Genomic DNA, 14,933 nt, shown 5'->3' with positions numbered 1-14,933 from the left:
GGGGACAGGAGGCAAGGACCCATGAGCGCCTTGGCTGGGAAAGAGACACTAGCCATAGCCACAGGCACCCTAAAAGCCCTATTGTTCCTTAGTCTTGCCCAACGTCCACTTTGGAGGTGCCTTCAGCTACTCCTGGGCAGAGCCTGGAGCAGGCCCTACATCCCCTGGAAAGAAGACTAGTCTCCATCTTCTGGGGTACCGAGGGTATCAGAAGTCTGATGAGGAAGAGGGAGGTTGGGCGCCCCGCATTATCACATCTTGTATATCGCAAGGACCACACAATCACACCTCTCTGAAGGTCCCACATCGAATGCCATCCAGTGTAGTATCAGGGAGAAGAAAAAGAGCACCCCACAGGTGTCGCTGAGACGGCCCCCAGCCACACAGCCATCGTTTACACAACACTAGCTTCATGGTCTCCTCCACGACCTCGGGGAAGGGCACTGGGGAGCCCGACAAGCATCACACCAAACTGTGCAAGAAGTGAGGGAGTGTGATCCAACAGAAAATGGGGTAAGAGCCAGGACTCAGGGAGCTAAGGCACAATCTAGCCCCACACGCAAGGGGTGTGCAAACCGGCTCTGCAGAAAGTAGAGAGAAGGTATAAGTACCCTCTCCGTCTCTTCCTCAGCCTCAGCCTAGGCAAGAAGCTGGCCCAGCTGGGCAGAAAGAAGCTGGAAAAGCCAAAGGCCTTCTCATCTGGAAACAGAGGTCCCTGAGGCAATGGCAGACCCAGGGCTGGGGGTGCACAGACCTGGGGGACAGGGGAAGGCCAGGCATGCTGGAGGGACATAGAAGGAGCAAAGGTGTAGGATGAGAGGTCGTAGGAAACCATCCCTCAAGGACGATGGCGATGCCAGCTGTTTCGAGAGAAGGGAGAAATGTGGGAAACTGAGCTCCAGAAGTACCAGAGAGGCATGGTCCTGCCACGCCAGGAATAAGGGCTGTCAGTCTTGTAGGGATGGAGTAGACATTTCAAAGGCTGGGAGGTCGAGGACACTGCTCTCCCACCTCTGAAATCCAAAGAGCAAAGCCAAAAAAAAAAGATGCGTCTAGCACCCCAGTGCTCTAGGAAGGATGGAGGTCGCCCCTCCCCACAAGCCTCTTCGGCAGCTGCAGCCCAGAGAGCAAAGATAAGCTAGGTAGGCTGGGACACTTGAAGACCAGGGTAGCCAGGTCTAGCTGGAAGGTCTACAGATTCAGAGCAGAAGGCTGGACAGGGAGCCGGGACACTGTGCGGGTATTTCAGGGTCGGGGGAAGGAGAAGTGCCTTCTGAAGGGACTTCAGGAAGCCTGATATTCTTCAAAGCCCAGCTTCTCCCTCACAACTGGCCCCACACTCAGCAGACTCCATCCCAGAGTTCTGGCATGTTCCCAGCATAAGTGCTCACCTTACACCCATCTCCAAACCCCAGCTTTGGGAGCAGCCCTCACTGATCACCCCAATTTCCCAGTGAAAGATCAGAAGGCAAAGTGAGGGGAAAGTGAGGTTTTGCTGCGGTGAGAAGGTCACTCCAGCCCCTCCTTTCTCTTTCTTCAGCCTCCCATAGGCTTCCTCCCACAGCCAACCCTTGCCCCTAGGAAGCACAGGCTGGGGAAGGACCAGGTCCATCCTGCTCCTAAAGACTAGAGTTTGGGCCAAGCAACACACATCTCAGTAGGTGGGTTCTACAGACAGAACTTGCCATCAATATCACCATCAGAAAGTGGGGCTCCCTGCACTGCTTGGCCCCAAGCAGGGCCTCACACTTTTGTGGGTGGCTTCTCTTCTGCCTTGGAGCCAGGTAGCCCATTCTCTGTGTTGTCATTCCCAGAGGAACTCACGAGACATTCCTTTCTGGAGAGAGGAAGAGAGGCAGAGAAAGAGAGGGGGGAGGCAGAGGGAGAGAGAGAGAGAAAGAGAGGGGGGGGCTGGTGAGAGGAACCAGGGATAAAGGGCTAGGTGCATGGCTTCCCATGCCCAGTCCTGTGCCCTCTCTCTGGTCTTTTCTTTTTTGTTCTGCTCCAGAGACAGCCTGCATCATCCTCTGTCTTGCCCAGAACACATCTGTTCCCTTCAAGACTTCCTTACTTCCTGATTTAAAGACAGCCCGACACTGTTCAAGAAAATCCTGGGCCTGGGCTCATACCCTCTATACCTGTCCATCTTTCTCATCCTTCCAATACACTGAACCCAAATCCTCACACATGCTAGGCAGGCACTGTACCTCTTAGCTACATCCCTGACCCTAGATATTTATTTTTATAACTGAATTTATACTAAGACTTCCTGGGGGCCATGTCACCCTTTCAGGTTTAAGCTTAGTTTAGTTTAGCTTTGGCTTTGAAAGCAAGGCCTCACAGGGCAGAAAAGGCTGGCTTTAAACTTAAAATGATCCTTCTAAGCCCGACGCTCAGTGACTGGGATTGCAGGCACGAGCCACCATGTTTGGATGCCAGACATTGTTTCTGCCTCTCCTATTTGAATGCCTGGAATTTCTCATCTCCCTAAAAGAGTCTTTCCATTCTAGAATTTCTATACGTGAAGTAACATTTTCTCTGATAAAAATAAAAATAAATTTGCTCCCTACACAGGCGTGGTGGTGCACGCCTATAATCCCAGCACTCAGGGAGGCAGAGGCAGGTGGACTCTGTGAGTTTGAGGCCAGCCTGGTCTACAAAATAAGTCTAAGACAGCCAGGGATACCCAGAGAAACCCTGTCTCGTAAAACAAACAAACAACAAAAAGGTTAGGTTTCCTAAATCCTATAGCAGGCTTTAGGGCAGGTGGTACAAATGGGAAGAGCAAAGCTAATAGACTGGAAATGGGTGATGAAGAACAGGTGGAGAGAGGTTGGGAGGGGGCCAGGGGATGAGGCAAGGCTGTAGGGATAGCAAAGGACAATGGTGGCATCAGAAGGAGGTGGAGAAAGAAGAGACAGAGATGGCACTGCCAGCTGGCAAGGGTAAATGGATGCAGAGCGAGAAGGCCACAGGGGAGGGGCACCAGGTTCGGGGAGCGATGGCGAGTCAACTCACTTCTTCTCACGGGTCTTCTTCAGGATGAAGGTGATGAGCTTCTTCAGCATTAGGATGCAGATGAGAAGTCCAATGACCCCGCCCACCACAGCCAGGATGATGAGTGTCACCGTGTTGTCCACTTCTTCCACTGGAGGAGGGGCAGAGCAGGGAAGGAAAAATCGTGTAACGCCACAACACAAAGAGCAGAGCTGACAGCCTCGCCTCCAGGCTACGACCCTCTCAGGTCAAGCAGGACAGAAGAGGCACACTCGGGGGCCTATTCCTTTCAGCCTTCCCAACACTTCTTCCCATACCTTCCCTTACCATTCACTGTTCCCAGTGCCTACTCACTGGGGCATAAATCAGAGGAAGACCCACAGCTCCTACCTTTGAGTCACAAGCTCTCTCCTCAGCTATCTTCTCTGCTTCCTCTCCCACTGCCTTCAGTCCGCCTGCCCTCTCACCTTCCCCAGCAAGGCAAAGCCTTCCCTGGCTGTCCTGTGAGCCCTCCTGGCTCCCCGCCCTGCCCCCCTCCCCCCCCCCACCCCATTGTTGCTTTATCTCCTCTCTACAGCACCACTCTTTGTTTAATTGCATTGGTCCCTTAGCTAGTGTCGGGGGAGGGAGCAAAGCTCCCATCTTGGTCACACTGGACCCCAGCACCCTGCATGACCTCCACCATGTAAACGGATAGCTGAAACGCTCTATAAATAGACGAGAGTCACCTGGGAGACGCACAGAGCTAACTCAGAGCCTGGCACCCAGAAACACTGGGCCAGCCTTGGTACCCTTCCCTTCTCTTCCTGCAAAGGCCACACACAGAGTAGAGTGACAGGAATCTAAACTGGTAGAAGAGATGATGCCATCTGTGGTTCTAACTGCCTGCATGGCCTCAGACTCTGCCCTTGAAATGGGCTAAATTCCAGGATCCTCAGCTGCAAGGTGCCTAACCTAATTTTTCACCTATTTGTTCCCTTTGGCATCTCTGCCCACCTCCATAGAGTGGAGGTATATGACTACCTGGCTTCTTGTCTTTAGTGCCTTCACTGCTTCACCGGGGAAGGACCACACCTCACTCTATCTCTTTGGAAAGCATCTGTATCTCAGCTATTCATACGGGGGCTATCCATCTGTTTGTCTTACTCTGAACTACACACTCCTCAAAAAAGAACACGGCGTACCAGCCACAGCATCCTTTACTACAACACCTCACAGCCATCCAACACTTGCGAATTCAGTACACAAAGACAATAAAAATCCACCCACATGGAGAGAGCCTAACGCTACTGAACTCTCTCAGCTGGCTCCTCTGTCCCTTACAGCCTACCTGGCTGTGATGTCCATTTTATGGACTAGGAAATCAAGGCTCAAAGATGCTCAGTGCCAGTCCCAACTCGCTCCAAAGCTGGCTTTTTCTAGCCTCCATATACAGCTCCAGTAACTCTTGCAAGTGTAAAGAAATCGCTAGCGTGGCCCATTTTCGCCGTTTCGATTCCACGCTGAGACAGACAACCCCAAGTTCTTCCTGCTCTCACGCCCACCCTACCACATACATTTATCAACCACTTGGAGGGTGATGGTGGCAGAGTTGTTCAACTCCCTCTCCTTGGGGTTCCTCACGAAGCAGGTGTATCTGCCTGAGTCACTGAAGTCCAGGTCACTCAACAGGATGGAGATGTTGTTCGTCTTCTCCTTAGTGGAGCCCTCCAGGGTGATGCGGTCATCGTCTTTCACCCTCACCTTAGGGTCAGATTTTTCATTCTTCACGATCCCGTCGATGAGCTAGAGCGGGGGGAAAAGGTCAGAGGAGTCAAGTCTCTGGCCCTCCAGAGAGCGCCAGCCATGTCCATGCCCAGAAAGACCCTTCATTTTCCTCTGCTCTCTCTGACAGCTGTCTATAGCTCTGCCTCATCTGAATTCTGCCTGTTTCAAACTAAGCCTGTGTTCTTTTCTCAAGGAATTCCTGGAAAACAGCACACTGGCTGTGTTCCTTTTCTCCCCATAGTGCCTCTGCAAATAACACACACATACAGACACAACACACATACACACACATACACACCACACACATATACCACACACACAACACACATACCACACACACACATACACAACACACACAACACATACACAACACACATACACCACTCCACCCCCACACGCCACCCACACACCCCACACATACACAACACACATACCGCACACACACATACACACCACAGCACACAATGCACACATACACATCACACAACACACACATCACAATATCATTCACACCACCACAACATACAACGCAAGTACCACACACACACACACACACACACACACACACACACCACTTATCTCTGCATGTCCCACACAGCCTTTACTTCCTCACTACACTGTATGTCTACTCCACTGAACTCTGTCCTTCAGTCAAGACCTGAATTAATGCCCTCACCACCAGCATCCTCTAAGGCTAGTCTCTAACGCTGCCCAGAGCTGTACTCTTGGAGCTTTCACAGTTACTCAGGAAGAAGAACCTCTGCCAGACTGCACAGAACTTCTTCAGCATCTGCACCCCACTCGCCCCACTGCTCCTCTCTTGCCCCCTCTCCTGTCCTTCCATGCAGTCCTCAGCCACTGCTCATTTCCGCTCTCCACACCTTTGAAAGGCTTCTTTCTCCTGATTGTTAAGCTATGACGTCTTCTGCAGATATCCAAGCTGCAGGTTTCCCTCAAGGAAGGACAACAAGGTGTAGCCAAATTTTCCAACAGCCCCCAGATTCTGGCATCGCCATCAGAACAATCCTCCTGAAGTGGGTCTTTGGGATCGTGAGAAGGGACCAGAGTCTGGGCTTGAAGGCATCCATGGGTGAGGAAGACATGGGGAGGACATGAGCACCCTACTTACAATCCTGTATGTTTCGCTGTTATTGTAGGACCACCTAAAGTAGAGGTTCTCAAAGCCGAAACAGCTGGAGAAGGTGCAGGGCAGCAGGATCGCTGAGCCGTTGATAGCGTAGATGGTGGTGGCCTTTCCCACAGACACCTCCAACGACAGCGACATGGGGAGCAGGAAGAGACCTGTACAAGGGACAAGGCCTTCCTTAATAAAATGCCAAAAAAAGCTCTGGAAGGGCACTCTCGGAGAAGAGTGACTCTGCCATGCGAAGACGCTTTTGGCATCCTCAGAAGGGACGGCGGGTCTATACACAATATCTACACAGCCTGGACCATGTATTTCAATAGCCACTTGGCCTAAACAGAACTGAATTCTGAGCTTTAGTGGCCCGTGTGGTACTCAAGATGACCACGAGGGGTCACCCCAACCCAAGAAAAGGAAGGTCTGGTAGGGTTTTGTTTTTTTGTTTTTTGTTTTTTGTTTGTTTTTTTTTTTAACTTGGAACCTGCAACTCCACCTCTTCACCTGGGTTGGGGTCCAACACCGGTTGAAAGTGCCAGAACTCCCTTTCACATGCACCCAGGAGACTTCTCTAGGTCGGGGCGCACCCCTGGTGACGTTTGAGAATTGAGGATAGGAGCCAAAGCGTTGTCAGGCGGAAGGAAAGGCGCCGCAGCCCCTGCTCTTCTAGCGGCAAAGACACCTTAGGGCTGGGCATTAGCTGGCTAGAGAGTCCAGCGCCTCCGACCACACAAAGAGATCCCAAGGGGAGAAGGATGACTACCCAGCCCTCTGGATGGAGCTATGGCCTTGGGGTACACAGACTGCTAGCGACGCAGAATGGAGCAAGCAGAGCCCAGCTCTCTGCAGAGGCCACTGGAACCATGTGAGGGCACGCTGCAGGATTCGGGACCTAGCGGTAGCTTGTCCCCTCAGGACCTGGTGAAGCGCAGACTATCCATCACCCCACAGCTACACTCCTCACCTCCACACTAGAAACCAACACACACACACACACACACACACACACACACACACACACACACACACACACACACACACCGCGGCCACCCCAACCCCCTCCACAGGACATCCCTCTGCCTCCGGAGGCGTTGCCCTCGCGTTGGCCCGCCTCCCTAAGCGCTCTTAAAGAATCTAACCTTCCTTCTTCTGGCACATTCCTCAGGGAGACTCCACTGCCTCAAGGTCGTTCCCAGGGAAGAGATCCACAGGGAAGAAAAGCCACACTGAACCCTTACCTTTCTTTGCCCATTGGGAAAATGAACACTCATTCCCACCTTGATTCTCAGGAAACCCCTTTCCCTTTGTTGTCTAACTTAATTCCCTCGTGCTGCATCATAAATCAATTTCCTCTTGTTTTGCCCACAAGAGGTAATGACCATGTTACCAAATGACAGACAAGGTGTGCTGGTGGCCCTGTTCCCTTCACCTTCGTTTGCTTTTGGCGCGCGTGCGCGCGCGCGCACACACACACACACACACACACACACACACACACACACATACACACATACACACGGTCAGAAATTGCACCCTATGGCCCAGTAACCCAGTCCTGACTCCTGCCGTGTCATCACTCCTGTAATGACAATAAAGCAGATATTGATGAAGCATTTCCTGTGTGCCTGGCGCCTTTCAACCTTCTGCAGCTACCCCATCATGTCTAAGATTATAGACCACACTAAAGAGGAAGCTAAGCCTGGAGAAGTCAGCCATTCCCTTAAGACCTCAGAGGGAGGCAGGAGCCCCTCCTCACATGCTTAAAATAGGTGCATTTGCCCAAGGTGGCTCCAGCTCTTGCTAGATTACCTCAATTAGCAACTCTGTGTGTGTGTGTGTGTGTGTGTGTGTGTGAGTGAGAGAGAGAGAGAGAGAGAGAGAGAGAGAGAGAGAGAGAGAGAGTGAGTGCATACACATGCAGTGCACCAGGAACTATTGCAATGGTTTTCCATGCCAAGAGCCATCAGAATCAACAGTGGACAGGCATAGACAAGAGTGGGTCGGGCCTCGGAGCTGTGTGAGTCTTCAGAACTGGCCTCTCCCTATAGCTCCCAGGGAACAGTGGGAGCAGTGTGGGCGCAGACCACAATTTGAGAATGACTCTGCTAGAGGGCTCCCACACAGTCACCCCCACTTCTAACAGAATATTAAATGGCAGGCACATGTTTTATCCTTTTATAGATGATGAAATTGAGTCTCAGAGAGGTCAAGTGATTTTTCCCAGCAGTCACACAGCAAACGGCCTCTTTGGAGCTCAGTGCTTACTGTGTGATAGGTGGGCATATTTTATAGACTATGCCCATTTCGTCCTTAACCCATAAAGTCATTATTCCTTTTATCCCCAATAAATCTCCCAAAGAAATAAACCCTGTAAAGGCCACATAGCCAGGAAGTAAGTAGGCAGCTCTCAGAAATAGACCTGCTTTTCCCAAGGGCCATTCTGATGGGGGTCAATGCTCCCTGGAGTTCGGGGTTCTTGTTTTATCTCTGCTGTCCTCTACCCCAACTCTCCCCCGAGGTCTAGAGACAGGAACAGTCATACGTGTCCACTGTCCAGCCTAGATCCAGCACCAGAGGCTATGAGCCCAAAGCTCTGCTTTCCACACCTCCCACAGCCCCTAAGCCCAGAACCAGAACCAAGATGCAGAGCAGAAGACATGGAAACAGTGAAGATCGGCAGCTTCTGGGCTGGTGAGCTGCCTCAGTGATTGCCATGTCAGCCTGAGGATCTGAGTTCAAATCCCCAGCACCCATGGAAAAAGCCAGTGTGTAGCATAAAGCACCAGTAATCTCCAGTGCTGGCACGGGGGGGGGGGGGTGCAGGGGAGGACATGGGTGACAGAGACAGGAGGATTCCAGGAAGCTTTGTGAGCTGGCTAGCCTGGTATGTGCAGCAGGAAAACAACAGAGAGATACTGTCTCAAACGAGGTGGGAGGCAAAGACCAAGGGTGAACTCTGACCTCTATGTACACACTGCTGCATGCCCACATTCACGCATGAAAACACAAACTCACCTCTACGGTTATAAAGGGGGGAAAAAAAAGAAGCCCTCTAAGCTGCGTGCAGTGGGCTCACACCTGGATTCCCAGAACTCGGAGAGGCAGGAGACTAGCTGCAGCTTTCAGACCAGCTTCTGCTGCAGCATAAGACTCTGTCTCAAAAAGATAAAAAATAAAAGGAAGGGGAGGGGGAGAGAAGGAAGAAAAAAAATGGAAGGAAGGAAAGAGGGAGCTTCCTGGTAATTCTTCTGAGCGTAGTGACCGGACCCGGGAACAAGGGTCCTGATGAAGTTGGAGGGACTCTGGCTCCAGGGGCCAAACTTCTCCTTTCCAGCAATTCCAGGACACGGAAGCACATCAAAGGGGTGATGATAACTTGTTTATTTTTGAGATAGTCTCTTTTTGTTTGGTTTGGTTTGGTTTTTGTTTTTTGAGACAAGGTTTCTCTGTGTTATCTCGGCTGTCCTGGACTCACTTTGTAGACCAGCCTGGCCTCGAACTCACAATGATCCATCTACCTCTGCCTCCCGAGTGCTGGGATTAAAGGCGTGCACCACCATGCCTGGCATTGAGATAGAATCATATAGGCCAGACTAGAATTTACTATGCAGCCAAGGATGACCTTGAGCTCCCCATCCTCCTACCTCCACCTCCTGAGGTGCGGGGACAAGAAGCCAGGTTTGAGAAAGTGCTTTGGACTGCTCTAAATAGACAGAAGCAGAGAAGAGCAGACGGAAAGTTCAGAAGGAAGAACACTATTTCTTTAAGTTCTGGCTCACCGCACAGCACTGCATTTCTGCCTGCTGCGGATAACTTAACTCTATCTAATTCGCCCAGGACTCTGAGTGAAGCACTGCCAGTGTCCTCGCTATCCTAGAGGGGATCAAAGGCAACCAGAATCGATGGTTTCCACAGAGTCATTCCTGCCCAGGTGGAAACCTGAGAGATAGTAGTAGGCAAGCCTGGCTGCTTCTGCAACACAGAGCCCACCCCGTCAGGCATGGGGAAGTCCTGCCAGCTGTCTGGGAGGTTGCTGCACAAGCTCAGGAGAGACTGAGCTTGGGAAGAAAGAGCTTGGGTCAGGATCCACTAACAGGCCCCTGCAGGGCTACTTCAGCAGGTTGGCCAAAGCTGGACTGGACTGGTCAGCAAGTCCCAGTCTGCCTGCTGACCTTGACAAAGTCGGAGGTGCCACATCCTGCCTGCGCCGCCCCGGAGCCATGTGAGGATAGCTGTAGACTTTCCTACCTATCTCGAGCTGGATGGGAAACCAAAACAGGAAGCTGTGTAAAACCCAAGAAGGATTTCAGTCAGGGAACCTCCTAGGGGAGAGGATATCGTTTGAAGGAGGGGAGGAGGACAGGGCTGTCCCTGCACCAGCATTGGATACAAGCAGGGCGCCACTGGTTCCTCTTAAAGACTACTGTCCTCAGCCAAGTCTGTCTCCAGGCTACTCGCACATTGATTTATTCCTTCACCCTCTACCACTTTTTGGATTATTTCCATGTGGCTATTTCCCTAAGTAAAGGACTTTCTTGCTTGGCCCAAAAGTTACCTCATTAATGCCAGCATGGGTGTTGGGTGTGTGTCTGTGAGTTGGGCCTCCTGCTGGCACTGTGGGAGCCATGGAGTCTCCTCTGTCAGAGTCCTCTGGAGGTCCACCCTCACCCTCACAACCTGGCTTTTCCTAAGTCATTAAGCCACTCTCAGCAGATATCTTCCAAAGTCCCTAGCTCCTGCCACCCTTCTGGGGCTTTGTCCATGGAGAAAGACAGACTTGGGACTCACAAGTTGTATCAAAATTTTTGTAAAGTATTTATGGCTGTGGACATGACTCAGTAAGCAAAGTGTTTACTAGCAACCGTGAGTTCAATTCCCAGAAACCTTTGGGGGGGGGGGGGGAGTATGGTGACATGGGTTTGTAATTCCAGAACTCAGAAGACAGAGGCAGGGGCATGTCTTGGGCTCACTAGCCAGCCTTATCTACTCATCTAGAGGTTCCAGGTGAAAAGACACATCCTGCCTCACCTGAGGACTGACAACCAGGCTTAACACCTGGCTTCCTCACACATACCTGCACTCACATGTACACGCACACAAACAAAAGCCATCCAGCACATGGCTACGCTATCGAATAGTCACACCAGCAGGAATCTGATGGTTACTACTATCCACTTCAAGGTCGATGCCAGGCTGGAAACATCCCATCATCTTTTCCCATACCCAGGGATCAGTCACATCCAGGCGGGCAGAGTGGTGTCCGCTCTAAGTTTAGCTCCAAGGACTTGTGGGGCATGGCAAGCAGAAGCTCAGCCGAGACTTTCTGGCCCCAGGGAGGAAGAATGGCTCAGAGTTAGAGCTTGGAGGAAGAAAGTGGGCCGAGGGCAGTGAGACAAGGACCCCTCCTGGGAGAGAGGCCTCGGAGACTGGGGAAGCAGGGCTGGGCCAGGCAGGGCTCCTGGGTCCCATGGCAAAGGAAAGATTTGTGCTCCCTCACCCTAGGCAACCTGCCTGTCTGCTTCCTGCCCACCCCCCAGGAGCTTTGCCATGATAGAAGCATGCCCCTGAGACAGCACTGGATTGGTGAAACCAGCTTTACAAACAAATCCAAACAGTGAGGCTGTTCCCTTTCTTAGAGGCCACTGGGCAATGGTGTTGGCCCACCACATCCACGGATTATGAGGAAACACCTACATCCCCTTAAGAAGCAGCTACAAGGCAAGATGATCTCACTAGGAGGTAGCCACTCCTAAGGGCTTAGGGACTCAGCCTTGCCTGTTCCCTTAAGCCAGCCTCCTGCAGATCTGAGGGTTAATCATCTTTTCCAGATGCAGACTGGCCCCTGCCCCTCCTCCCCTCTTCCCCAAGATCTCCTGGTTTAAACCTTGCTGGTTTCTTCCTCTGAGTGGGACTCAACACCCTCTCCTTAATTGTGCACTCATTAAACAAGCCCGTAATAAATACATACCAGGGGAGAGAGGGTTGTGCGACACAGCACCCTCACAAGTGATAATTAAACACAGATCATGGCAATTAAGCAAATGAGGGAGCAAGGAAGAGGCGGGCAAGAGCAACACCAGTTACATACTTAGGAAAAAAACTGGAACCCATATAAGCCTCAGCCGCTGCGATATGGCTTTGCCAGCCACTTCTTGGGCTCAGAAAAGGCTATCTTGTTTGTGTTTTCAAAACCATCAGGTTTTAGTCTATGAAACTGAGTTGATATGGAGAGAGGACTTCTGGGGCACAGTGTCCTCAACTATGAAGACACAGCTCTGAGCACTGCTCAAGGCCAACCATAGCCTTCCGCGTCATGTCCCAGGGCCTCACGCATGCTCAAACCCTTAACACAAACCCCACTGACCTTCCCTCTCACCAGCCAGGCTGGCTTCTGTCCCACTTGACCATCAAATGGTCATGCTCCCTTAGGCAGGTTATCATCCCGCTCTGGACGACAACACTCCTCAGTGTTTGGAAAGCTCCATGCTTTCGTTTTCAAAGTCCCTGCCCTGCTCTCCGCTCACCACACCCCCAGGTCCCACAGCCCTCTTGGTTGTCCACAGAAGCCTGGCTCCATGAATATTCTGGTAGTGCTAGGCCTGGCACTCCCTTGGCCAACCAAACACAGAGGTAAGGCAACCCATGAGGTACCAGGGTCTGGCTTAATGGCTGGAGTCTTGGTGCCTCAGAGATTCCTCACCCCTACTACGGCCACAGGGGAGGCCTGGGATGATCCAAGTGGCAACTCCATGGGAACAACACTATACCATCCCACAAAAAGGAGCCTTGGGCTTTAAAGAGTCGCCATGAAACCTGTATAACATCTGTGCCAATGGTATGGGACAAAACACCAGTGTCTTATATCTGGCTTCAGGGAGGTGAGTAAAGCAGAGCTTGGAAATAAATAAATAAATAAATAAATAAATGTAAATACTGTTCCCACCACCATAACCTCAACAGCTGACAGGTACCTATAGGACAGGTCTGTACATGGCTTTCAGGTGCAAGAGCAGCATCGGCTTCTCTCAGAGGACTCTGTCCCCTGTTTCCACACAAATACCTCTACCATGTGCCTGACCCAAAGTCGGGGGAGGGGGTCAGGTGGGGGCAGGGGAGGCAAGCTGTTAAAAACCAAACCTGACATATAAACAGGAAGGGGCACAGGTGCCAGAGACAGAGTCAGCTTACATTGAAAGTCAGGCCGTGTAGAAGATTGCATTCAGGACTAATAAATACCATTGCCTAATCTCTTGGAGTTTGACACTCAAAACCATCATGTGAATATTAATAGGTAATCGTAATAGTTTATACCCTCTGTGTCCTCTGGACCTGGCTCCTCTCTCTCTCTCTCTCTCTCTCTCTCTCTCTCTCTCTCTCTCTCTCTCTCTCTCTCTCTCTCTCTCTCTCTCTCTCTCTCTCTCTCTCCACAGTCTTCTCCAAAATGAAGAGGCAGGAGCAGAACAGACAGGTCTTCCCCCCAAAGAACCCCTATATCGGACGAGGGACAAGGTCCTTCTTAAAAGGCGGCTTTGGAATGGTCCTCTAGGTCTTTCCGAGCCCTTCGCGCATTTGACAAAGAGTGTTAGTGACACCAGAGAAGACAGTAGGTGGAAGAGCCTAGCAAAGGGTTGGGGGAAGACCCTTGTTACCCTGTGGTGCATCCCTGCTGCCAGGGAAGCCAGCCAATAGCTCCCAGCAAGAGTGGCTGACACCACTACACCGGCAACCACAACCCCTGGAACTCTTACTCTCAAGGCAGTGGACCCCACCACCAGCATGCCTTAACTCGGGGGCTCCGGAGCATTCCTGTGCTGCAGGACCCAAAACCTGGCTCCAAAGGCACCAGAGGAAGCAAAAAACTCATTGCCAGGGTGGCTGGGGGTGGGGGTGGGGGGGAGGATGCACAGGGTTCCCCGGGAGCACAGTCTCAAATCTAAGAGTCCTCTCATCCCACTCATTTGGTGCCACCTTGTCTAAGGCACCTCTCTTCTCCTGTGTCCCCTCCTTCAGGGTTGGGTGGGGGTAAGAAAGAGGCGAGAGAAAAGACACAGCTGGAGCTATCTTACCCAAAAGTCCAGTGCCCAGCCATCTCGCAGAGATACTGTCTCGGTCCCCAGACCGGGACATAGTCCTATTCTCTCCGGAGCGCTCCGAGGGCTTGGGATGGGATAGTGGGCACAGCCGAGCTCTTCGCCCGAGATCAGCCCTGGGCCCCGCAGCTGCCGGGAGAGCTCCGCGCCGCGGGTCGGGCTCCGGAAAGTTAGCCGCGAGAGAGCGAGACGAGGGGGAGGACAAAGAGGGGGAGGCGCGCCCGCCTGCCTTTTGGAGCCGGCTGCAGGAGCCGGAGCTGGAGGGAGGACGCCAGGGAGAGCGGCACCGCGATGCGCCTCTGCTCTGGAAGCGCTCCAGCCGCAGGAGGGGCGGCGTCCTCGCCGGTTTCGCACAGCACCGGGGCGCGCGGCGGATTACGATCGTGGGGTGCAGCCTGATCAGCCCTCTCCCTCTCTAGCCGGACCGGGATGCTGCGGCTTGGCACTGCAGGGCTGGCCCGCAGCCGCCCGCATCACCCCAAGCGCCGAGCTGCCAATTAGGAGAAGAGTTCATGGGGGAGTAGAGGTGGAGCTTTTAGGTTTGTTGGAAGGCTGTTTTGTTCGGCTCGGAGAACACGAGTAAGGGCAGCCGCTGACTCTCCCGGGACCACAGGGAGGACGTCCGCAGCGAGCGTTGCCGCAGCCGGTGGGCGTGTGCCGGCTTGCCCGCTGCGGACGACCCGGTGCAGCCCTAGACTAGCGGTTCAGTTGCTCTGCGGATGCCTTTTAGGCTGTGGGAAACCTAGTTTCCCCTGCAAACTGCTCCTGCACACCACCCACCAACCCATTTCTGCACAGACTCTTTGCATGTTACAGGGCTAGGTGACAGACACTTGACAACTTGCTTTTCCTCCAGTGCTGGGGGCGAGGAGGGGGGACCGGGAGGAAATGGGGGGGCGGAGGGGGAGGTAATCAAAAACACAAGGGATGTCCCCTTC

General features: G+C 52.5%; 1 protein-coding gene across 1 annotated transcript; it reads right to left on the bottom strand.

Moving 5' to 3' along the window:
* Positions 1-405: 405 nt before the first annotated feature.
* Positions 406-14,652, bottom strand: Scn4b (sodium voltage-gated channel beta subunit 4). Its single transcript, XM_051156336.1, has 5 exons — positions 13,972-14,652; positions 5,894-6,066; positions 4,554-4,782; positions 3,019-3,148; positions 406-1,837 (listed from the first exon to the last, which is right to left on the bottom strand). The coding sequence occupies exons 1-5, from the start codon at positions 14,030-14,032 to the stop codon at positions 1,744-1,746; spliced, it is 687 nt and encodes a 228-aa protein (XP_051012293.1). The 5' UTR covers positions 14,033-14,652; the 3' UTR covers positions 406-1,743.
* Positions 14,653-14,933: the final 281 nt, after the last annotated feature.

This window comes from Acomys russatus, chromosome 14, assembly GCF_903995435.1.
Source record: "Acomys russatus chromosome 14, mAcoRus1.1, whole genome shotgun sequence".
NCBI classification, from domain to species: Eukaryota; Metazoa; Chordata; class Mammalia; order Rodentia; family Muridae; genus Acomys; species Acomys russatus.
Note: the sequence above shows the minus strand (reverse complement) of the source record. Positions and strands in the feature narration are given on the sequence as shown.